The sequence below is a fragment of the Amblyomma maculatum genome, chromosome 3 (genome assembly GCF_055883805.1).
Source record: "Amblyomma maculatum isolate TAMU_Amacu chromosome 3, ASM5588380v1, whole genome shotgun sequence".
Taxonomy (NCBI): domain Eukaryota; kingdom Metazoa; phylum Arthropoda; class Arachnida; order Ixodida; family Ixodidae; genus Amblyomma; species Amblyomma maculatum.
Window position 1 is genome coordinate 125,291,896 of NC_139346.1, and position 26,306 is coordinate 125,318,201.

Sequence of the window (26,306 nt, forward strand, 5' to 3'; positions counted from 1 at the left end):
AAGGCCGGTGCCTTTCGAGACTTCAGGACGACGAACTGGGGTGAAGACTCTCCATTAGCTGCAATGTTCGTATTGGATTTATGCATGTTGGCTGCAGGCGTGCAGGAAAGAGGCCAGAACTCTAGCAACTCTCCTCGAAAGCGGCGGCTGCAACTGCGATGGACCGGTGTCAAATCCGTGGTGGCTGTCAGTTGCCCTTGAGGGGTGGAACTCAGCAAAAAGGAAAATCGTACCCGGCTGCTCCACCAGAAAATGTAACCAGTACAAGGCAGCGAACATCTTTTTTTTTTCGGTTCCGAGAGGAACGCGGCAATATATATATATATATATATATATATATATATATATATATATATATATATATATATATATATATATATATATATATATATATATACATATATGTATTCTCAAGCCCTGAAATGATAAATAACGCAATTTCCAACGGACTTCTTTTCTGCCTTCCATCGGTATGCGTAAACAGTAGTACTGCAGCAAGATTTCACCACTTGCTTTATTTTCTCGCGTGACGCCGCAATCTAGCGACCACAATTCCAATTCAGCGCATCACCCTCGTATGATGTGTTACAGTTGAAGATCGCAATCGTTTTATCGGCGTCGCTGTATTTTACGCCCCTCTCCAGGAACCGCCCCCATGCGCCCCTTCGTGCGCATGCGCCATGGACCTTTCGTGAATGTTGAGAGCAGCTCGCCAGTTCAGTACGAGGCACAGCTTCACCCAGGCTTGGTGTGTGCCTTCGGCGTCTTGACTGCCCGGCGTTCCTAATGGACAAGGGCGGCCCCGACGATGGGACCACAAGTCCGATGAAAAGGTCGCGGAAGCGCTCCCCGCCGCCAGTGCCTCCCACAGAACAGCATGGAAGCGAACCAGAGGCTACAGAATCAGCCTTGGGCACGAATCAGGCACCGGTTGCGAAGGCAAGTGGCATCGTGTATTCCACGAAATAATTCCAGTTTTTTTTTCCAGGGGTTCCTACCTCTCTAAAAGCTATGAGAAAGAGATAGTAATTTTAGTTTTAGTGGCGTCATTGCCGTGCTGTAGTTCTTGTTTCCGGTTCACGTGTGCGTGATTTGTGTTCGTAATTACGACGAATAATGCAGATAGCATGTGCGCAAACCTCAAATCAGAGTTGAAACTATTATACGATATAAATTGACATACCTCGTAACCATGTGCGTAATATTGTGGAATGAAGATATCATTTTGTGTAAACACAGAAATGAGAGCAAGAGCTGCACACCACTCGTAGCGATGTCCGGCGCTCGCACTCAGAAACAGAGTGTAGAGGGACATGCTTCTCACCTTGTTCCAAAAGCAGGCAAGTCTGCAAAATCCCTTCCACTAAACTGGGCAAAACAATGTAGGTAGTTCCTTTTAGGCTATATGCCGCGTATCCCTGTGTTATCCCTCATTAATATAACTAATCTACTGAGCGTTAAAGGACAGCTGGTGCTACGCTTTCGGTATCGCTCGAAGCAAGGAACTATAATCATCTCGGGGGAGATGGCCGTTGTTATCTTCAGTTTCCATGTACCCGTCACGCCCATAGCGTCCTAAATGTTGAGAGGCAGGATCTTGTGGCATTGCTCTTAGCAGTGAGGTCGTCATGTTCATGTATTTATCTTCACTGTCGCGAGGATAATTCCAATCGTCAGACAAGATACGTCGTCACAAGCGAGAACACAAAGTAAAGCATTTTTCAAGCACGTTTCCTTGAAGTACTGTCTTTGCCAAACGTAACCAGTGTGCTCCCAAGGCTATATGAACAGGGGCGTAACCTTGCTCCATTATAGTCGCTGACGCTTGCCTGAGCTTGTCAGCCCCTAGGTTACAGCAGTTGTTGGAACTCCCCACCCGCACTATCGCTCTTTATGTGATAAAAAAACCAGGCGAATAATGTGTGGGCTGCGTTTTCAAGCGTGTAGAGCCTGGCTGTGCCGAGCGAGGCCTCTTAGTGGACTGACGGTGCTATTCGCACTTTTCGAGAACTGCAGAAAAACGCAAAAGCAGCTCGTAGGTAACACCGAGGGCTCGGGTCATTCCTTTCTTAGACAAATGTGCTTATAAATAAAGGATTGTGCTCATTGCAACAATAACCGTATGCACCTAAAGGCTAAGCATTACAAAGTTTCATTAGTTCGTTTCCTTAGCCATAGGCCTAGATTGAGGCCGGCAGTATCTTGTTAACCAAAAAAAAAAACGTTGGCGGTGGTTTAGCTCTGGTTAACCCTAGTTTAACTGCGAAAGCAACGTTTGCATGGCTACTGCAGCGCGACCTTCATCCATTTCTTTTGCATGCCGCCTCCTGAAGGTATCTTTGTTCCTGCCATTTGTGACTAAGGCATACGAGTGGTGCGAAAGCTTTGGCTGCGGGCGACCGAGCGTTGCATCGAACACAGCCAGCGTTTCTTTGAACGCATGAAATTTCACTGGCGTTTTAGGTGGTTGTGGTAAAGGCGTTTATTTAATCTAAATGTGGGGGACCCAAGCTCTGCCTTTAAGAGTATGGCGCGATAGAGTAGGCTACCAGTCCACATATAAAACCCCGCTTTAACCCAGCCGCATGAACGTGCCGTAGTGGCCTATAGGGGTAACTTGAATACCAGGGTCCTCGAAAGTTGATTGACATACCGTCCTATATGAAACGAGCGACACAGGTTGGCAGCTCCTTCCTCTGTGCCACGGTGCCATACCGACGGCTTGAAAACACAGTAGTGTAGCTTTCGCTACAGAAGCCATTTCGCGCCGAAAACTTGAAACACCTGACTATACTGAGAACCAATCAAACAATATGGTGCCAAACTCCTACCCTGGCATGTCAGCTATATTGCACCAGAGGTCCTATTTCTTGACACACATGGCGGCCGTTCGGAGCCATGTTGTTCCGCTATTGGTTCTCAGAAAGGCCACGTATTTCAAATTGGTTACGCGTAATTGCGATCTGTCGAATTATATTTTTGCAGTGGCGTAAAAATGACGTGAGGATGAAAACGGATATTTAGCAGCGCTATTCATGATGCCTGGATTTTATATATAAGTAATTGTGGAAGATGTAGATGGTAGAGAACAAAGCACTTAAACTTGTCTAACGAATGGGGCGAAATGAACTGCCCACTGTCAAGAGCCGCCTCCTAAAATCTGACTGGCTGAAGTAGTTTGGTGAGAAATACGTAATGTATAAACTTTATAATATGATGCCAAGATGACGTTTCATTACGTAAAGGATGTGCTGCCAGTGCTGTAAATGACCAAATTTAAGTGAAACATTTCAGAGGCGACTGCGCAAAAACACGAGGAAATTGACGTGAAGTACTTTCAGGTTAACGTTCTAGGTGAATATTGAAGACGTAAATTTAATGCCACATGGGGCCCTAGCTGCCCTCGCGTTGCAAAAACTTTGCCCTCATTGAAAAATCATCAATCCGCGTAGTTGCCAAGTGCAGCAATGGCGGTCTGCCAACTCTAGCGGTTGATCTGCGCGAAACGAGGCATTTCAGAGAGCACCGCGATGTTTTCAATTATCTGACTGCATGGTTCGTGAGTACAACCTGAGGCGTCGTATGGTGCGGTGTCAGTTCACGGAACTTCGCAGCGACTATCAAGGAGAGATCACCAAGGACTGCCTTAAACGTCGGCCTAAACACTTCCTTTTTGTCTAGCACTATGCACTCACAGCAATGTTATTGAAGAGCCTTCCCACGATAGAAAAAAGCAGGCAAAAATACTGTCAGCTTCTGTTTTAACCAAGGAATGTATGAGCTGTGTTCATGGCACATGTTAGCTTGCCACATGTGATGTTTTTTATGTGAAGTTTTGTTTTGATACGTGCTTATTTTCTACAAAAATGAGTTCTCCAGAGCACATTATAACGACACGCTCTAGTTATGATATTGTTAATTGAAATGTTGTGTGAATTGCTTTTTAGTCAGAAAATCTCTATGCATTGCATTTTACTGTTGCGACAGTTAGGTACACGCGCGTACGGCGCCGCCCCAGCTTCATACCGTGATTTCTTCAGTAATCTATTGCTTTCTTACCTTATTCTTCCTTTATGCCCCTCTTCACGTGTACGGTTGTCTACTGGGCATCGCCTTGTTAACGTCCGTGCTATTCCTTTCTTCCGTTTGTGCCTTTCTGACTTCTTTCGCGTTTTTCAGGAGCCTTTTCACGCCAACGCAATAAACATTTAACCGGCTAGGTGTGAGGCCTAGCGGGCTCCTTCCACTTTGTCGGACACGCGCACATACGCGCGCACATACGCGCGCACATACGCGCGCACATACGCGCGCACATACGCGCGCACATACGCGCGCACATACGCGCGCACATACGCGCGCACATACGCGCGCACATACGCGCGCACATACGCGCGCACATACGCACGCACATACGCGCGCACGCACGCACGCACGCACATACGCACGCACGCACGCACATACGCACGCACACGCACGCACACGCACGCACGCACGCACATACACACGCACACGCACATACACACGCACACGCACATACACACGCACACGCACATACACACGCACACGCACACGCACATACACACGCACACGCACATACACACGCACACGCACATACACACGCACACGCACATACACACACACACAATCACTCTCCCCCCTCTCTCCCGGCGCTGCTTTTCGCGCTATTCACAACTCGAGTATAACAACTGACATAACCGTCCCATGTGAAATGAGACCCAAATTGGAAGCTGCTGCCATTTGCGGCTACGGCATACAAACATACGCGACGAGCCGAGCTGGCTTACGTAGCATTTTTGCAACAAAACATTACACCCCATCCTACAAGGCAATATAGGAAGTTATAATTAAGTATTGCATCTCTTTATACTCAGCTTACACAATGAGCTAGGACACACTTTACAGCTTTAAGAGTTCATAATCAGCCTGCCTATACCCACTGCAGGGCGAAGGCCGACTAACCCGGTTCTCTGCTAGCAGTATCAATCTGATCCCTGCGAACTTCTTACACATCCCTCGGAATCAAATTTGTTACCCTAAGCGGCCATCCATTACCCTTTCTTCGCACTGCATGCCCTGCGCATGCATAGCCATTTCTTCATTTTCACTAAAATGTCATTAGCGATACTGGTAAGCTGCTAATCACTCAGCGATCACCTGCAAAATGCGCTTCATCGTAATCTTTTTCCTGATTATCATTGCATGGTCATGATCTGCTGTTACGATCCTAATTATACATATTCGCCTACCACTACGTGTTTCCCTACCTATTGTAAATTGTTGTTCCTTTACATTGCCTTATCTTCATATCATTTTTTTTAGGTCATGAATCATCCTTCGCAATATTACGCACAGTTTCTTAGCAAAGAAATGAAAGCACCGAATCGCTGATTGCCGAGGTGTCCTCCATAAGCCCTTATCCCTAAATGCTCTCATTCCACGTCCCTGAGTACTTCCTCTGAGCAAGCTGCGAATAGTACTCGGTGATCATGTCTCCTTACCTTACGCATTTTCTTTCCTTCGGAGCAGCCTGGTTACTTTAGACGAATGTGGTACACATATCATTCCTCGTTATATGCCGTGTTCATCAGGTTATGCCCGCTGCAAGAGAATCATACCCCCCTCGTATCTTTAATAATTCTTAATAGCACCAGCTTCTTTCTCTACCGTAACCCCAGAATGAGCTAACGCCATCCCCCCCCCCCCCCCCCTGAAGTTCTACTGCTCCAGGTTTAGTTTCATGTTAAGCACTCCCTTATCTCAACTGGAATTTACCCATGCAGCCATCATTCACAATGCAGGCTATGTTGCATCAAATGTCACCTTAAGTGAGCCCACAATATAATTCACTTTTGCTCCTTGACTCACTCGGCCCATCTCTTCAAGTTACATTTTTCTTAATACCATCACTGTATTCGCATTTTAGGTCAGTTTTATAGACTAAATTTTTGACGGACAGTTCCGCTGCGACAAGATACCGCGTCACCGTTGGCCAATGGAGCTTCAGTGACGATCCCCGTATGTTTGCGGCTACCGAGAATTATTATAGTACACTCCAATTTGGCTAATTTCCTATCCGTACATCAAACGGATATATTGCGCATTATTAAATTCGTTTAAGAGGGGGATTAGGTGATAAAGGCTCAAGCTCTAAATTGTTGAACCAATGTCAATAAAATTTCAGAGATGGCCGAAGTTTGTTTCTTTAGAAAACTTTCCATGTTTTTATCACCTTCACAGCAATAAAATGTTTTAAGGGAGGACATAGCTGGGACAGAGCTGCGCCTCGGATCCTCGTCAACCTTTTGTTGGGTGCCAATAAATGTTATTTCTCTCTCTCTCTCTCTCTCTCTCTCTCTCTCTCTCTCTAGCTGTCATGAGTAACGAGATGAGTTTAGAGAAATTTTCAAATATCAATAATATATATTAACAATGTGTAGTTGAAACTCTTCTGGTAATTGTGAAGGATAAGGCCAATTGCTTGTTATTTATGGCATTTTTGTTAAAGAAAAACTGAGCACGAACCTTCATTTTTTTGTCATTACACTTTAAATATTTGATAATTGTGCCCCGCCGGGGTGGCGCAGTGGTTACGGCGCTCGATCACTGTTCCCAAGGACGCGGGATCGAATCCCGGTCTCGGCGGCCGCTTTTCGATGTAGGCGAAAAGCAAGGTACCCGTGTGCTGTGCGATGTCAGTGCACGATAAAGAACCCCAGGTGGTCGAAATTTCCAGAGTCCTCTACTACGGCGTCTCTCATAGCCTGAGTCGCTTTGGGACATTAAACCCCACAAACCAACCGACCATTTGATAATTGTTTTCTTAAGGATCCACTAGGAGTCCGAAAAGTACCCCTTGTTCCCGACAAAACGTTGGCTCAGAAACTACCTTGAAAGGAGCCTTCGGTTGAGAGTTTGGAAATGGTAGTTCTCCGCACGGTTGTGCTCCTACAAAAAGTGGAATAGTTCAATTGACGAAAAAGCTGTGCCACTTAGTATTGATCCATTTAGAAGCGGCACACATAAAACACGAAAACCGAACAGGACGGACAAAAGCGCATTAGCAACTTTCTCGCGCATGCTCAATGAGTGAAGTTTTTCTTCGATCACACATCAGTTGCTATTGCGCTCTGGTTCGTCCTGCTCTGTTTTCGTGTTTTATGTGCACCTGTTTAAAGGGGAGTAGCCTGATGCATACTGGGCAGTCCATTTCAGCAGGACAATGTTCTGTGGTGATCCCTTCAAGTTGCCTTTTTTTTTCTCGGGTTTACACCTGTCTAGCACCGTTCGCATCGCTCGTGAAATACTTCCGTTGGGGAATAGCTGGGAGTGGTGAATAATTCGGTGTGCCGGTTAGCCTTGTTTCCGTATTCTATTTCCATTTTGTCAAACATTTTGTTTAGCCAGGCTCCCTGCAGTGTGACAACAGCGTTCGAAGGTTACATGCTGGTTTAGTCAATCCAAACTTCTATATCGGAATACAACCCAATGCGCTGTTGCCATTGCCCAAAACGTTCCTTTAGTTTCTGTTCCTTTTGAGCTCTCGGCTGTACTCCCGATAGCAGGTATGTTTGGCTGGAGAGTGCAAAATATGAGCATTCTTACTAAGGGATGCATTCTACGTTCGGCTTCTTGCCCGCGGTGAGGCTGCATCTTGTAATCGGCGTTCATAGGCGCTTTCGGTGATGAGGGCATCCCATCTCGAAAAAACAATTTCAATTTCTGTCTCGGGCAGATTACAACCACTCTTGGTTAGAGGTTTCTTTTATGCATACATATTTCATAGCATTTTTCTGACAAATTATTTCAGCCCGACATAATAATGGTCTCACAGTAAGGGAAAGGCGCAGTATTTGTCGTTTATTTCTTTCGACACCTGAACCGCACCATAAGGGAAGAGAGGAATGTGTCGAGATGCTAAAATGCGCCAATTTTAGGCTCTTTTTTGTGCACGCGTGTAACAGAGGTGACGAAGGAAAATGCTTAAAGGGGGATGGGAGACTCCACCTTGTCCCCCATCCCCTTCAACCGTCTATTTCTTGGTCCGTTCTGTCGCACGCGTGCACAAATTTGACAGCATATTTTATAATCTCGACGGGTAGTGAGACAGGTCGTGCCTCACCTTTCTGACTAAGCTACAACAGGTGACGTGTGCACCAGCTTCAGTCCCGTACATTCCCATCCCCGGCTTTCTCAGCTTTGATCCACCCAGAACTGTTCCCGCTGCAGTGCACCCTGTGTGGGACACCTAAAGCTGATTTTGAACACATCATGATCAAATGCTCGGAATTCCACCCTCCAGCCACTTGGCAACTCTCCGACCTCGAGCGATGGGAGACTGTGGTGTCCAGCTGTGACCCGGCCGTTCAAAAGCGGCTGACGGACTGGGCTGGGTGTCGCTGGGAAGCACCAGCTTCCGGCCACAACACGCCGCCAAGAGCCGACCCGTCATTAGGGTGTAATCACTTAAGGATCTCAACATTGCATAAAGTTTTTCACCACCACCAACCCCGCACCTTTTGAGCTGGCCTCAATGCTGGGGCCTGAAGTACAAAGTAGGCAAAGCACACCTTCTCGCTGCGAGAAAATGAAGGAACTATTAATGGGTCTATGATGCTGGATCATTTAATCTAATTTACAAACACTACGCACTGCCGTTTTGTCAACTTCTGTGAAAAATGCTTTTCGCTTATTCAACAGTTTTGAGGACAAACTAAACATACGCCTAACCCGTTGTTCGCAATGTCTGCTTGTGGAAATAAGAACTGCAACTCGTTTTCATGTGCGCATGGGACCCCACACAAGAAGGAAACGTGATGGAACGGGGATATTAACAAGGCGCACTATTCCCGTCGATCACATGCGTGCAAAGAACTATTCATATTGAACGTCGCTCCAGCAAACGTCGGCTGCTGGAAACATGCGTAGAGTATTGCTTCGGGTCCATCGGCCAATTACGCTTTGTAGCACTGGCGTCACGCATTAGTGTTGCGCAGTTTGTCAGGCTCCCAGCGGCCGGTTTCTGAACAGTGAAATTAAATTTTGCATTCTCATCTCCTCAACCACGGTGGTGGAGTGTTCAAGATTCCCGACGACCGTGCAGTACCCGGGTTCAATCGCGACCTCCGGCGGTTGCGTTTCGGTGGAGGCGAAACGGAAAGACGTCCATGTGCAGAGCGGTATCAGTGCACAATAAAGATCATCAGGCGGTTGAAATTACTACGTAGCCCTGCACAGTTTTTGACTGAAATTTTTATGTTTAGATGTCCTTTAGTGTCTCTTCCTCTCAATTGTCTATTCATCTCTTTCGGTTTTCTGCCCTCTTTTGTTATAAACTTTAACCCTAGTTTAAGAAAAATCATTCAAACCTAACCGCGGCACACCGTGTTGTCGGACGCATTTGTGCATGCACGCATTCCAGTGTAAAACCGAGCATGCGTCCTCTTCCCTCGCGAATACTGTTAACCCTGAGCAGCCTCAGAAACGTTCGCGGTTTTCATAGCTTGGCTAGGTTTTAGGGAACAAAACACAGGGGGCGAACAAACGACACTAATACGAAACTGGAGTGAATATTTTTCTTTCATGCAGGAGAGTGAAGGACAACAAGAAGGGGCCAAGGCTCTTCCAAAAGGACAAGAGCATGCAGTCTTGGAGCCAGTATCTGCTGGGGAAAAGGAACTTACAGAAACACTTCCCACCAATGTTAAAAGAATACACCCCCGCTACCCCCAAGCTTTCCTGGAGGAGAAAGGTATTTCATTGATATTTTGAATCTGTTTTCCTTAATCTTTAAGCATAATTTTAACCAGCTATAGGATCTCTAAGTATTCAACATTTAATTTCAAACCATGATCTTTGCACATCTTGGCGTGAGTTGCTTATGTGCCATAAAACGCTGCACAACGCAGCTGTTTATTGGTTATCCCTAACAAATTAAGATTGGTCGGGTATCCGTCAATGGTGATCTCTTGCAGGCGCCTCCTCTTCTCGCGATGTCCTTGCACAGAAGAAATTGTCTTCGAATATTTCTGAAGGTGCGACTGCAAGCACAGGGGCTGCCGAGCCCTGGCATACAGCCAATGTGGGTCTGGATATATTGGAAGATCCCAAAATACAACTGTAAGTTGAGATTGTTTAAGGCCTGTTAATAGGGGCTGATGTTTTCAATAGATAAAAGATGCAGTTAATCTATTATGTAATTTTGTAGTGTCCCTAGCAGATTCAAAATGTGGCTGAATCGTGTATTCCTCAAAAACTGCTGCAAAATCGAAAAAAGTGGCTTCAGTGCAGCATCAGGCAGGATGTTGAGACATCTTGCAGTAGGCGCTTCTTTTGAGGGACCAAATGATTTAAATATACAAAGGCACAATTTTGCCGCATAATACTTCGTCCTCCTTTTGTCGACCACCGCAAAGGTTGTTCTTGCCCCACCAGAAGCCTTCAACTTGAAGTTTGCCGAACCGATTCCTGCACTACATACGCGAGCGAAAAACAAATCCTCGATAGCATGAATGTGTCTTGTCAGCTGTAGTATCTGTTTATAGCAGCTACTGAATACTGATATTAAATGCTATCTGCAGTTAGCACACGTAGCTTAGGAGCCAGCCGAGTATATTTCAATTTTGAGTTTCCAGGCACGCATGATGTTCGTGTACAGGATTTAGGCGAGGAGTGAAAAGAGTAGCTGAAACGTGTCTACGGAAGGCAAACTGGAATAAGAGGGAATGAAACAAGAGACGTGTGGGCTGCACAAGCACGCCACAATTATACAACGAAACGTCCCTTCCACAGCAGTTGCTTCGCGCTACAGCTCGAGATAAATGGCAAAACAAACAAAATACGGAGGTATGAGCTAGTAAAACCTCCAATAGAAGAATGGACGTAATGCTCAAAAACGTGATGTCGCCTTGTGGCCCATTTCCGTGACCAGTGCATTCCACTTAGTCTTGGAAAACAAGACAGACCAACACACAAATTGTGTAGAAAAGGGGCGACCACAAAACCACATTTCATGTTCATGCCAAACATTTCGGAAAGTTGAACAAGAGCAGTTTTTATGATTTGAGGACAAGCTCCCCGCTCCAGCCTAGTGCGGTGAAGTTTAAAAATTCGCTCGTCGATATTTCTTCTTCAATTCCTAAGGGGATGCCAACCTTCCAAACCTGCTCTAGTATTTTCTACCTTCCACCAGTTAAAATTATTAAACTGCGTTTGGCACATCATGACCTTTGCTGTCTATGTGCCTTAACACAAAGCACAACGCAATGAAGTTACATAAGTCTTTCGCACTCGAAGTTAAAACTGCGAACTAGCAAGCTAGGGGAGATGTTTTTTTTTGAAGCAGCAAGCTATAAGTTTTCGATTTCTTGTACATTCGCCTTGGACTCTAGGAGCGAAATGTCAGGAGCTTTCTTGAAACTTTTGGGGTAGGGAATTTCCATTTCCAACTGTTTGTTGAAAAATGTTTTTCTCTGTATGTTACTTCAGGCTTCCTGCTTCTGGAAGTTTTGAGCAGACATTTTTAAGTGCGGATGTAACAACGTTTCAATTGATCAAATTTGTGCTGATAATTACTTTCATGATATCTGCAGTATGATGAACCCATTGATACAGTGAAACAAACCCATGCAATTCTAGAAGCCTTTGTTTTTACGGTAGCCGTTATTAGCTCAATGAGGTGTTTAGCGCCTGCAGCAATGCGCGTAAGTTTCAATGCTTTTTGAGACCAAATGTAAAACCTGTCACTTGCACAATTTCTGAAGCTCCTGCCATGGAAAATAATTGGCGACTGGGATCTCGCCCACTTGTTTTGCGATAGTGTGCTTTTGAGAGGCGTGCAGTAGCTTCACAGCATATTTTTATTTTCAGAATTTTCGAGGAGATGAGTTTCCCGAAACGTGAAGGCCTAGAGAAAATGCGACGCTTCTTATTGCGCTGGCGGCAAGGTCATGAGATTTTGAAGAAAGTGCACAGTCGCCTGCGCACAGGGCTGACTGGCCCAGTACCGTCAGTCTCTGCACCGGACCCCGTGACATCGCCTGAAGCGGCAGCCGACATTCCTCGTGTCAAGTCAGCACCATCGCAACTTGCGCCGCTGCAGTTGGCTCCTTCCGAGGCTGTTTCGGCCGAAACGCCATCTACAGAGTTAGTAGGAAGTCTTTACTCTGTCATTTGTTTGCAGGCGTTCGAGCCCATCACTGGCATTGCCACGTGTGCTAACTTTCTATGCGGGTTTCGTGATCTCTCGTAAACTTCAGGGAGACTTCCTTGGACTATTTTTGTTTGAGGGGTCATTTTCCTCTCAACGCTTAGTCATGAACTGCAAATTTGGCTAGCCTATTTTGGATTCGAATCGAAAACGTCGCTATCCCCGGTTCCAGGTTTAGAAATACAAACCCTTGGCCACATGAGCATGTTCGCACGGCTTCGCGAAAGGACTTCATATCAGTCGGGTGGTTCTTTCGCGTATGATAGCCGCATTTCTAGTCTGAGAATGTATGCTAATGAGTGGCATGGGAGAAGGAGCCGCACAATACAAGGTTAGTTGAATAGCAAAGGACAAGTGCTGCAGCGCAGACCGGCAGGCGTAGCAGGGGACGGGTATCAAAAACGCTGTGTAATCTTTTAAGGAAAAGCATGGGAGGGGGGGGGGGACTGTGTCACGTTTCGGCACGCCATTTTATACTGTGCTGCAATGGCCCAGATCACCAGAGCTCTAGCTTAAATTTCAGCTTAAAATTTTGTGTGGATGTTTCATAAGGTATAGTTGACACATACAGAGGATTCTCAGAATAGAAGTGTTCAGGGGATGAAATTCCGAGCCCGAGACCGGGCCCTACGTTACATATCGGAGCTCGGCCCAGCATGACACTGAAATTGTCAGACCGACCCCACCCTCTGCTCAGAAATAAGGCCAACGCCCGACCCGTCCTGATTTAGGATCTTGAATCCAGCCGCGCTTGTTTTGCTGCTCTAGGTTGTCTGGAAGGATTAACACGTTCTTAGCAAGGGAAACATTTGTGTGCACCTTTTTTGCTTTGCGAAAGGTTCCCAGGTTATAAGTTAGCTAATTTATAACTTTTTTGCCCGAGTACTAGTATATCCTTAATGGTTGTGGCACGGCGCGCCGCCACTGCATTGTCGGGACCCAGAAATCTCGATGCAACTTTGGCAACGCGGATGATGACTATAGGACTTATGCGGTCTGCTTTATCTATCGAGGCTAACAAGGCCAGAAGCAAGCCACAGCATAGAAGCGATAGCGGCAGCATAACTCGAATTTCAAAGCAAATAATCAAACGTAGGCTAAAGGGGAAGTATCTGGTGGGCAGGCGATTCAACTTCGGTTAACAGTTAACCGTTAACAGTTAGGTGGATGCAGGAAAACACAATTTTTTTTTTCATTCCAGACACCTAGCGCACCATGGCAATATTCGCGTTTTCGCTAAACTCGTGTGTACTCGAGATCGGTGCGCCTGGCCTGTCCCGCGCGAGACAAATACAAGCCGGACCCAGCCGAAGCCAGAGGTAAAGAGCTTTAAAGCGGCCCGAGCCTGGTCTGTGAACGAGGCCGGGAACGGGCTTTCGGGCTTGCCCGAGCCCGCGCACACCCCTAGCTCTGCATACTGATTAGTATATTAACGAATTAGCAATGACATTTTTGGGGCAGTGGCCATAAATATATTGACAAATAAAAATTTTTGAAGTACTGCCGCCGCATTTCCAAACAGTTGTCATAATGCAAAACGACTGAATGAATCGCGGAGGAATCGTTTTGGATTAAATTTTAGGTGTGGCCTGCAACTGACTTGGCTACTGGTTCATTCATCTGACGTTTTATCGTGGCACTGGTTTTTTGCAGTAGCGTTTTTTGTTTTTTTTTTTAACGTAGTGTGAACCCCTACTGAAGCATAAACTTTCACAGTACTAGTACGATGCACTACGGCGTCACTGTGCATTTATTCCCATCTCGAAACGATCTTGCTCAACGAATTGCCTGGTATTCAACCGTTTTCAAGTGATTTTCGATTCGAGTTGTATCAGGCGTAATGTAGTCGTACCGATGACCTCTGGTCATAGAAACTGTAATGCAGATGAAACCTTTGGGAGCCGCGGCGATACAGTAGAATTGGTGCACAGTACAGGAAAGGAAAGGGGCATGTACTTGTTGCTTCTCAGTGTGCTCCTGAACCTCGCACGAAAGGAGAGGGAGGCGGGAGTCAAAGAGACACTGTACCGGAGGGCTCCGTATTTGTAGTCACAATAGCGCGGACGTCTATATAGCCGCGTGGACGTGAAAAAAACGGGGACGTCAGAATGAATAGTAAAAATGGTGTTACAACCACAGTGTTTGTGTCGAATTTGATTAGGAACACGTAACTGATTTATGCTGAATATCGGCGCAAAAAAAAATGATTTGGGTTTTATACCTCTAGCGTCCAAAAAAAAGATTCGTGTTATTAGCAAAAGCACCAGGCCTTCGATAGGTGTCAGTCATTCAAAGCCTTTCAGTGAACTACAAACTGCATATGCATGATTACTTCGCCTGAAAAGTGCGAAGCGTGTTTTCCTCTCCACGCGTGTTTTCCATTCTGAGTAACTTCCACAACCGTAATCTTCCCTTGGAAAGGGCCCAAAAGCATATAAATCGCCTAGTGACGTAACCACGCTTTCTTCTATAACTGGGAGACCGGTCTAACAACTCGTTCAAGGGGTGGGAAGACTCCTGGCCCTAAGGGGCTGGGACTGGTAGGTCACTGCCGCCTAATTGCAGTGGGGGCTAGCATGCCATCCGGATTTGTATCTGTTGTGGCCGTCAACGCACTGGCTGCCACGACGCGCGTCTTTCATCTCCCTCTTTCTTTCTTTATTCTCTATTTTCCTTTCTGTCCGCACAAGGCAGCGAAAATGGCTCAGCTACAGAGCCAGTACCAGGCCCGAGCATTTTCTTTTCCTTCTTCCCACAGTCGTAACAATTCGTTCAGTTCATTCGAGGCTACCATGGGTACACTATGCAAAGTATACGCCACAATTTGTCGAGCCACATGTGTGAATTTAAGTTCTGTCCCAATGGGTAATTCAGTGCAGTTTACAGCTTCGCTGTCCAACCGCCTTCACAGTTTGAATTGGAGTCTCATATTTGTCCATGCTCTTTACCTGTCTTGTGTGCAGAGCCGGAACTGTAAAAAGCGACCTGGTGGTGATTTGCAGTCTTTGCCGATCGATGGTGGTGGAGCAAAAGACGAGAGCAGTGCAAACAGAGGAAGGGTGTGTATTCAGCTTCTGCCCCTTTGTGTATACGATGCTATTTCAGATTCGCTTTTATTTCCTCAAGTAAGGGAACCAACCTCTCCAGATTGGCCTGAAATGGACATAGAAAATACATTCGGTCAAGGTGCGGACATCTAAGATTGCCTTGCGTTTTATAAGTGTCTACTGTGACCACTTTATTTCAATAACTGTGGCCCATATGCATTTGGCCGGGTGCCAGATCAGCACTTAATATTCCCATGGCATATAGTAACCCCAATGAAATATTTTGTGCAAAAGTACAATAGGAAATATCGATACCATTGTGTGGAAAGCCATATTTTTACACTACTGCCATCTTCAATGGGCATGATAGTTTTGTGTAACTGTACTGCTAAAATTTTCATAGGAAAGCTAGCATGTTCTTTTGTGTAAGTAGAAATGATGCATACCTTGTGACAAGAGCGAGATTCGTTTCATATTCGAAACAGTAGACGTTTTATAAAAATCCCAGTGCAAATAAGATCCTGTTTTAGTTCTGTCCATTATTGTCAGCAGAGATTGTGAAAGTAGCAACTTTCATGCTTGAAATTCACCAAAGGTGTTTTACAGCCGGGATTTTACCCTCTTCAAGACGAATTTCTTTAAAGGCCAGTCGCAGTGGTACATAGGGGGCGTTCATTTCAATATTAACACCTCGCTGAGCATGCATCCGTGGTTAATCGGTAATCTAAGTGGCGCTATAAAATAACATTGCCGGTAAGTGTCTCAGAGGATGCATTGCAAAGAATGATCGATGAACTGGACAGGGAAAGCAGAATATTAGGCTTCAAAATCAACAGCCTCGAGATGGAACAAGTTTACAATAGGTAGCGAACTACTACTGTAAGTTGTAGGTGGACATGTCTACTTAGGACAGGTAGTGACTGCAAGTCCAGACCATGAAAGTGAAATATATAGAACAAGATTAGAATGGAAGGCACTTGGCAAGTACTCGCCGGTTATGACTAGCAGTTTGCCGGTATTTCTCAAGATGAATGTATACAACAGCTGCATATTACCTGTACTCATCTAAGGGACTTAACGTGAAGGCTAAGGAGAAGGGTTCTATGAAAGTTTAGGACAATGCAGAGGGCTATGGACAGAAAATGGTAGTTGGGAAGCGTGTAGTGTGCGTCAGAGAAGTCATATGAATTTTAATAAAAACTGGGAACAAATTGACATAGCATGTAGCGCACAGCGGACAAACTATGGTCTCCTAAGGTAAGCAATTGGATTCCAAGGGAGAGAAAGCGTAGCAGGAGGCGGCAGAAAATTAAGTGAGCGAATGAGGTTAAGTTTGCAGGGTTCAAGAGGTTGCATCCAGTGCAGGACCGGATTTATTGGAGGAATGAGACAGACCTTCGCCGTTGCAGACGCCGGCTGATGATGACGACGTTATTCATTAAAGTATCAAAGGGAAAGTATTCCAAACGATCAAATTCATTCATCTTCTGACCCTACCTTGGCAAAAATATTTCTGAAAGCTCCCTTAATCGAGAGCAGTTGTAGGCGTGTGCGAAATAGTTGCGAACAATGTTTTCTGCCGTGCCGTAGAACTCAAACGATGTCCTGTGTGAGTGAGTGTGGCGCAGCCTTAACTTAATTGAGGGTGCGCAAGCTTTCCAGAACAGCGAATTCATTTCGTTGCATTTTGTTCGGTCCCGGATGTTACCCTTTCGGCTCCCGGTATACGGCAAATTGATGCCCGTATGTTGGCTTTCCTGGTTTGGCTCCACGCTGGCTCAGCGGCGCCGACGTGCCATCGTACAGGAAACTGCTATACCGCTGCAGCAGGCCGTCGAGTTGAGTCACGGCCGCGTCTCACTTTGTTGTTATAAACAGTGTTTTGAACACCAAATCGTGGCATGCGAAGTAGTCACGTTAATGTTTTTGCATTACGTGTGCTTTCTTTCGTGGTCGGAAAAAGATACCTATAAAGGTTTCTTTATCCTGAACAATAAAACGAGGTTTCTGAATGAAAAGTTTGTAGCTTTGCAAATTATACTGCATTGTCTAACATCTAAAACAATTAACGTAATTAATTATTATTTCTCAATAAAAGCATTGCCTGGGGTGCGCACGAAGACTGGCAGCTGTATGGAACTTCTTGAAGTATGTCAACTGTTGTTTTAGCCGTTTACGTATTATATATCGTACAATATAATTACTCCTCGTACTCCTCACCAAAGGTAAAATCTGTTTTGTTTCACGCAACCAAGACAAAACTAAACATAATTCAGAGATGGGGGTCCGAGCCGCATAACAAAACCGGGGGAAAGGTGCAGAAAAGAAATGACTGCTAAAATTATATTAAGGATAATACTAAACAGAATAACCCAATATTTTTCAACCACCTGCGCTGGAGCAAGCAATTGTTCAGTTATTTAGTTAGCTTAAATCAGGTTTACAGATTCACAGTACCCAAAATAACATAGGATCCTGATAGGACGTGTCTTCACAGCATCGGAGCAAAAGCATGAGATTGGACAGTGCTTGCAGCCCTCTTTATTGAAACGTTCACCGCGAACACGAAAAGAAATATTGTCGCTAGGCACAACCACTTCAAGATATTTTCTAACTGTAGGGTAACAATGGCTATCCATTCGATACATTGCGTTTGTGCTGTCATTAAGTATTCTCTGAACATTGAATATCAGTTCAGGCAAGGAACCTTTCAACTGTAATAAATTCATCATCATCAGCCTGACTATGCCCACTGCAGGGCGAAGGCCTCTCCCATATTTCTCCAATTAGCCCTGTTCTGTGCTAGCTGCATCCACTTGACCCCTGCGAACTTCTTAACCTCATCCGCCCACCCAACTTTCTGCCTCCCACAACAGGCAGAAAATAATAAATTGGTTGTTTTTATTTTGTACCATATACACCGCGGCTTAAGACTGGACTCACTAAAGTTTCTATGCACTTCTAGTGTTTCATCCAGGCAGCCAGAAGAACTTATGGTCTGTGACGAGAAGCAACCTGAGAACATTACTTCAATCCAAGACCTTGAGATCTTGGTGAAGCAAGAAAACATTACATCAACCCAAGACCCCAAGACCTCGGTGATGCCAGAAAAAGGCAGTTCAAAAGTTCCTGAATGGCACAGCGAACATGGAGCGTTCAAGCGCCCAGTACGTGTTTCTTCTAGACCTCCCTTGCCGCTCGACCAAGGCCCTTCAACCTCCTCTGCGTCAATGGTACCACGCTCTCCTCAAAAGAGAAGGCGGTCAGAAGAGGAGAGAGTGCCTGTTTCCGTGAGAACAATCTCCTTTTGTAGCTATCATGATAATGTCATGAGCCTCCTATCTTCGCGGCTTGTTTAAATACAAGACTAATTGCCTCGATCGTCCAACAGACACTACGCTTGTCACAATAACTATACTAGCCTTAGAAATGGTATGCTACAATTTATACTTACCTTACCCATTGCCAAATCCCCTGTCTTTGCAGTTCCAAAGAACATCGTCAAATTTGTTGTGGCTGAATGGATATCTCCTTTGATAATTTCTTTGTTCCATACAGCTTCACAACTTTTTCTCCGTGTTTGCTATATGTATGTGAGGGCACTCTTAACCAAACCATTTCCGAAGGGTACCGTGAAGCGTGCAGCGTTTCGATAAAAACATCCGTAAAAGCATGTACTTAACACAGCAGTGCTTATGCTGGTCCCGAAGCACTTCATTGGAAGCATCGTACGAATGAAAGAACTTTTTGACTTGTCATTCTTTTAAGCCGCCTTGCTAGCCAGTACTTCAGCTGAAAGGCATGCTTTCGTTACGCAGTTTCAAATACATGTGGGTAACACAGCTCTGAATAATAGATTGAAAGCTTCTCGGTGGCCCAAACAAGTGCGAGATGTGCAGAGTACTCCACGTAATACGGTGAACGCTGCGCCAGCATGAAACAAAGGTAGCTGCCACTGTGGCATAGTCGACACAGGTTAAACGCTTGAAGAGACATCAACATCCTTTGAAATTTGGGCGCGCTAAGCACAGCTAATTCTGCCTGTTTTCAGGTGAAAACGGCGGAAGCTTGGCTGAAGTAGTTGTGAACTCGCGTTCACGCATGACAGCTATAGCTAAGCAGTTCGAGATTTACATGTTTAAAATGCGAAGTACAAGTGAAATGCAAGAACGGACATTAGGGTCGCGTGTAATAAGTCAAAATGTTCCAAATGAGTCAATGTTAGATTGGCACTGCTAATCACTGCTGAGAATGTCGGGCCCAAGAGGGTAGTAGTCTCCTCATAGTTTGTGGAAAAGATAGTCTTGCACATTTCGTTATACCGAGAAGCCTCGCTATCTTCGGACACGCGCACGGACAAAACATGCTGGTTACCAGTAATTATGTCACTTTCACGTGACATCGAAAGGTAATATTAATTATCCCGCATTCACATAAAGCTGACGTATTGGGTACCACGTAACCACATTTCTATGTCGCTATTACTCGGAGCAATGATTTCAAATTACGATTGAATTAATTGATTATTATTATCTAATTACTCTACATTCACCAAATTAGGACACGCAAGCTCATTTTCCTCTTTCAGATGCTGCCGTTGGTTTTGCTGCGCCTCATTCGAGAGACATACTAATATTTAAAAAATATAGCGTACAGAAACCACGGCAAATAGGCACCTAATGCTTCAATAATAACGTATATAGCTCTTTCCCATTTTAATTTAGGTACCATTCTGAAAAGTGAGAAGGATCTAATGCTGCTTAACCGAATATAAAACGAAAGCGTCAGAGGCGGGTTACCGAGCGTTTTTCTCCCTCCTCGTCGTCGTCGTTGTTTCGTTTTTTCTTCATCGTCGTCTTCTCATCTTCGAGAAGCAGGGGGTTCAAGGGCCACGTACCCCGCAACTAGCGGATAGACCTAGCGTACTATTGCTTTCGCAATAAAATCAGGCCATCTTTTACGTTTTTATAGACTGCCGGGAACTTGTTTTTCACTGTTATATACAGAGAACCTTGAAGAATTACCCATTAATCCTTACGGCGTCCAGTTTCTACCCGTACAAAGTGATGACGTCCCCTACAATATGACTATAATGTAGTGCCTCCACACCATTTGGAAACCGCAGATTACATATATGCATGCAAAAAAAATGTACGATCTGTCAGGGACAACTTCATTGAATGTGCAGCATTTCTCAGATGTTCTCCGAAGCCGGCCTAAGCAACCTAAGTGGAGGAATTAGGTCGACGGGCTCGTAAACATGAAAAAGATTTAATATATTGTTTTAGCCAAAGGTAGGTAAGCCATTTTTATACCTGTATGTACTTATTTCACCGGAAACGAAGTGTCGGTGGTGTAGTGGTCGGCATGCTGGCTCGACTTCTGGTGCGGACTTCTGGTGATGTTCTTGTGCTGGTTGGCTTGCTTTTCTTTGCAAGCCGATACTGCGTAGTACAGATCCGCATTCTGGCAGAAAAGTAATTGAATTTAGGAAGCACCTTTGCTAATAGCGTGCAGTCAAGTAGGGCTGGTCTTAGATGGAGATTTTGATGACCTTTGAGAAGAAATGGAGAAAAACACTTCGGTACGCAAAAGCAAGTGCCTTTGGTCTCACAACCATATTTTCTCTTTCAGAAATCTTCGGATGCAACGCTGGAGAAGTTGAAAAATTTCTCTGCTCTCGTGCATAGAGAACACCCATCTCTATTTCCAGCTCCCGATAGTGCCCTCGACTCTATTTTGAACATCAGAGATTCTATAGAGAATGAATATTCAGCACCTCTAGACAGTCTCTGCACCCATCATGCCTACAATGTCTGCTGGCTCCTGAAGCACGAGGGCGCTCTGAATGAGGTTTTGGTGTTGCACAACCTCGAGATTGTAGAGCTGGATAGCCACGCTTACACGCTGCGGCGCCTCGGACGTCGCGAAGAGCACCAAATCTACGCCAAAGCAGGTAAGGAACGATTTAACCATAAAAACTTGCACACTGTGATAAAGTGGCAGAAGTAATAGCAACCTTGTTAATTTCTCCTTGCGAGTGTGTGAGCAATTATTAAACTGTCTCCACCTCTTCTAGCCAGTAATTACAAAAATTTGAATAAGGCATTTGGGCGGACATTTCGTCATCTGATTAGGCTTAGCAATCTATCTATTACAGTGGTGTCTTCTTAAACCCTTAACGCGGAAAAGCAGCTATGTAAAAGCTAGTGATAAGATGGGCTGCTTTCTGCCATACTGATCTTTCTATAAAAAAGCTAAAATTTTTCCATCTACCGTCTGGCTTAGTGTAATCTCCTGAATAACTGCAATACTGCTGATATAAATCCTGAATTTGAGCCTTGTACTGTACGCTTGATTTAGGAGAGGAAGGGAAGGCACCGCTTCAGTATTCGCGTACTACACGTCCTTAGTAGGTATTCTTGCGACTTGTTTACTAGATATTCGGCCAACTATTAGAAAAAAGGCGTTGTTAATACACTGATCATTCTCTAAAACGATATAGGAAAATACTCGTTCGGTGAAGACTGCATATCTGAAAGATATATTCCGCTGTATTTATTTCAGATGTGCGCAGAATACGCGGTCAAATCTAATGCTTTTTGAAAAATTCTGTGAAAATTCTCAAATAGAGGCATATCAATAAGCATCATACACTAGGAATGCGTACACACTACAGTGACCGTAATGACTTACACGAATGAAAAGATATCGCAGGGTTGATACTCAACAAAACTAAGTCGTGAATCGCATAATACTTAACCGTCCATAAATAACTCTATGATTTGGAGCGCAGAGGTTTCTTACAATACGCACCATTTTTTTTTTTCTACGCAGCAATTTTCGACAGTCGTCTGGAGGCCATGGTGATGTGGTTGCTGCGTATTCACCGTTGCATTAAGCACTTGAGCCTCGACCTTGCGCCTATCGCCAAATCTCCATCCGACTTCTGCGGTGCCTTCTCTCTTCACAAAGATTACAAGAGCATCGACCTCGGCTTTTCATGGCCCGTAGGGAAAGTGTGCCCAAAGCTCAACAAATTCCTGAGCGCTCTGAGGAACCTTGAAGAGCTCTCGCTCTACGGGATCTACGCTTTGGACGGAGAGGACGCTGACGCCATTCATGAGGTGCTACTAGACAATGAAGGGATTCGCAAGCTTTCTTTACAGGATTGGTACATGCCTCACAGGTAAACTTTACGAGCAGTAATTTACCTTCTGCAGTTGTTTGTTTTAAAGTACCCACTCAAATGTTTATGCGGGATATGCGGGAAACGTTCTGCACCCAGCTGGCAATGGCTACTTCTGGAGATTGAGCGCAGGTTTGACGAGCGTACAGATTACGTGCTTTATAAAAAACGCCGTAAGGGATCCTCGTATTCGCGGCATCATTTTAGATGGTATGTAGGCTAAACTCCTTGTCGTTAGTATAGATAACTGTTGCCTATGTCTTGCAGGCCACTTGCATGGTCCCGTCTTTCTGTAGCTGCAGCGTAGCACATCGTCGTCGCGATTGAGCGCAGCTGCCACGAACATCTAGCTGCGACTGCCTATGAAGCAGAGCCGCACAGCTGAGGCTGCAGAAACCTTTCGAACCAGTGACATTAACGTTAAACACGGACTGAAAATGTGCAGCCGTGGAAAACGCAATGAGTCTAGACGGCAGGAGTGCTAAACAAAGGCACTACGATATGAGTGCGGTTCAGCCGAAAGCTCGTCCTTTTAGACGCTTTTCTATGAGACCAACATTTGTATGACTAGCGCAAATAATTTTATTTATTCATGAAATGTCCAAATGAGCTGATGGTGTGATGGTATGGCTTCTCTATCTTTTCCCGTTTTGGAGGGAAAAAAGTGGGCACGAATGGCTCCTGATATAACTCGTTCATCGTAAACCAGAGTTTAACGTGACAGTTAAGTCATGACTGCCGATCATTTTTATGTTATACCGGCGGCATTGTAAATGCCGCGAAATTTTCAGTAGTTTGCACTTTCGTTTTTTCGTATAAAAGGAAATATGACGCTAGAATGAGGCTTTGGCAAATATTCGCAATACGATGTCTCTAGTAATCGTGATAATTAATAGTTAAGAAAACGGGTCTGAACGTTCTATTTGCGCCCACTGTATACTGACCGCAAATATTTCGGGCGAAAGGCGGTTATCATCGCTGTTAACGTGATTAGGACTAAACGAACTACGCAACGCATTTATCTGCATTCAAATTTTCGCTCGTGCATACATGCTCAGACTATGCAAGATACGTGCAGCACTTAGTTTAATATAGTGCCTGCAGGAAACAAATTGGTCGGATTTGAGAACTCTTAAGCTGCGTTTTCTCTAATAGGCTTATATTGCAGTGATTTTAGCTATCGCCTTTCGTGAACGGCAGGGAAATCAATATTTTCGAAGTAGCTCGCAAGACACTAAAAAACGCACGCGCCTTGTCGCTATTGATCACGCACCGTAACCTTCTCGAGACAGTTGTACGGTCGGGCAATTATAGTGTAACATGAGCGCCTTTCTTTCATGCTTCGAAATAATTCAGCGGCTGCGCAAGTATGACTAGTTTATCAACACATACAGTTCATAAGTTATTTGACTCGTCTACAACGTGCTTATGTGTACTGAAGTCAAAGCAGTATTTTCAAATTTATACCTTTTGTTTCCAGATACCTTTGCCTGATTTTGAGCTTTGGCCCATATCTGCCTAACCTCCAAGAGGTCGTCGTCTCCGCGGCCCGGTCTACTGTTTGCAAGGACGAGGAAGCAGAAGTCGAAAACGTGCTAAACAAACGCCACGCTTATAAGCTAAAAAAAGTATGCATCGACATTGACACGTCGTATAAAGCACTCTTCCAACGCCTTCCTGAAAACCAGTACATCACCGAGCTAGAGATCACTGACAAGTTAGTCATGGCAGCAGATCTTATACCTTTGTCGAAAATAACTGGAAAAAAGAATGTTCTGAGGCGCCTAGTCATCTCTCTTGACATGCAAGCTGTACTCAAAGATCAGTCCTACGAAGAAATCCTGATCAAATTAGTCAAGAAGGCAGCCCTAGACGTTCTAAAGTTTGTGAAAACTACATTCACAAAGAATGGCATCTACGCCTTAGCTGAAGGACTGGGAACCAACGGAAAAAGTGTCACTCTTGCTACCTCCGAGCCCTCCGCGAAAAGCACTCGCAAACCAATGTTTCTGAAAGAGCTTCACCTTAGGGGTAAGAACCTGGGTTGCGGAGAGCTTCAAATCTTATTGTTGGAAGGTCTTCTGCGAAACAAACACCTTCAAGTGCTCGACGTCGGCCTGATCTATGAAAGAGATCGCTCGCTTCATTTAGCTGTGACAAAGGCCATAGTAGACGATGTCACGGAGACTCTCCTTGATAAGGCAGCCCGCTTGGAGGAAAATCCAACGGCTCCTTTCAGACTCGTCAAACATCACTTCCCCCCGGAACTGTTGTGCTTAATATCAGCGGTTCGCCGAGAGATCACTTTCAAAGAACTGAGCTTTGTTTTTGTTCTCAATTCTGATGATAATTTTGGGGCAAGGCGAAAAGAATTCGGCCATCTACTAGCGATACTTCCGTATTACGCTACACAGGAAACGCTTGAGTCAGTCTCTATAGAATCGACTTCTTACGGGATGCCGGATGTGGGAGCGCTAGGTCTCGCGATGCTTGCATTCATGAGCACAACCCTTGTAAATCTCTCCGTGTCGTTCGGCGGCTCTTGCTCAGAGATCACAACCATTCTTCTCTTCGAAGGTCTGGCTAACAGCGTTTCCATTCGCTCCCTTGAAATGAGCGAGTGCAGCCTGAAATCACCCGCTCCTCTGTTCTTTGAACACATGTGCAAGACAAACAAGTCTTTGGAGCGAATGCATATTCACGTGAAAAACATCCGGGATGAAAGCAATGCCGCGTTCATAGCCCACTTGCCTGCTGCTTTGTGCCACATGTCCTCGCTGTTGGAATTCAGCCTCACCCGTGGTAGGGAACGCAAAGAAATCTTTATTCACAAGGTCCAGGCTGTGCTTAGAAGGAACCAAAGGATGTTTAGCTGCGCAGCCAAGCTTGTACAAGACGTCGGTACAGAAAGGGAGATGTCTAGAGGCCCTGGTGGAGATGCCCACCTGTTGTGCCTCACTCTACCGCTTTGCATTAACTTTCAACGGGTCGAGAATATGACCGTGCTCAGAGATTGCATAATCAAACGAACAGGGTGGAGCATTTTGAAGGTTAACACTGAGCTGAACATCACAAAAAACCTTGTGGCTGAGCGGATTTCAAAAGCCATGCGTGAAAACGCCAAGCCTCAGGAGGGCGGAACATCCACTGCCGAAGAGGCTGATATCGGCGATTTCTTCAGGGGCGCTCAGAACGTCTTCGAGATCATGGGAGTGCGTGGGACTGCACCGCATACACTGCAGGCGCCTTACGACGAGCGGTATCAGGAGCGCCTTGGAGTTTTGAGCCGGGCTATAAAAGACATCTATTACGAGGAACAGGAGCGGTTCGCTATGCAGTACAAGACTCTCCAAGGAGCCGTGGAATCTATTGTGCAATACTCTCCACTGTGAAACAAGTGTTCCGTAGGACTTGCTATGAATGCACTGTTTGTTCATGCTGGCCACAAAGTAAATTCTTGATGGAACATGTAAATAGTTGGACGTGGCCAACAGTTCTCAAGCATTTTTATGTTAAGCAGTGTGCGCACTGTGACAGTTTCAAAACTACTAATGCTTTACAATGTTCTAAAGTAATTTTTGTACTTGTGCGCCGCACACTTAATTCTGCAATAAATGTTTTACCGTGTACCTCCTCAGTTTTTTCTCGTCATATAGCGGCAGCTCTAAATAGCACTTTTGTATACCTACTGAAAATGCAAAGCATTTTCAATATTTTTCTTTCGATATTGTGATATGCACGCCCTCGAGTAAGACTTTAATTTCCTTTAATTTAATGTTCTCTAGAACCCGAATAATATTAACATGCCGCTTCCTAATTTTCTCAAACCCGCGCTTCTTATCAA

The 26,306-nt window shown here is 45.1% G+C and overlaps 1 protein-coding gene across 1 annotated transcript; it reads left to right on the top strand.

Moving 5' to 3' along the window:
- The first annotated feature begins 704 nt into the window (after nucleotides 1-704).
- On the top strand, nucleotides 705-26,091 carry LOC146195954 (uncharacterized). The gene is made up of 9 exons (XM_084597980.1): nucleotides 705-939; nucleotides 9,607-9,769; nucleotides 9,993-10,137; nucleotides 11,887-12,162; nucleotides 15,190-15,285; nucleotides 18,239-18,563; nucleotides 20,908-21,229; nucleotides 22,111-22,462; nucleotides 23,943-26,091. Exons 1-9 carry the CDS (start codon nucleotides 787-789, stop codon nucleotides 25,852-25,854), a joined length of 3,744 nt encoding a protein of 1,247 aa, XP_084454106.1. The 5' UTR covers nucleotides 705-786; the 3' UTR covers nucleotides 25,855-26,091.
- Nucleotides 26,092-26,306: the final 215 nt, after the last annotated feature.

What these genes read in the sequence shown, in the direction of transcription:
- LOC146195954 (XM_084597980.1), top strand. Translation starts at nt 787, where the DNA reads ATGGACAAGGGCGGCCCCGACGATGGGACCACAAGTCCGATGAAAAGG. An exon ending in GCCGAAACGCCATCTACAGA is followed by an intron (nt 12,163 to 15,189) that starts GTTAGTAGGAAG and finishes TCTTGTGTGCAG; the next exon opens with AGCCGGAACTGTAAAAAGCG. An exon ending in GCAGTGCAAACAGAGGAAGG is followed by an intron (nt 15,286 to 18,238) that starts GTGTGTATTCAG and finishes ATGCACTTCTAG; the next exon opens with TGTTTCATCCAGGCAGCCAG.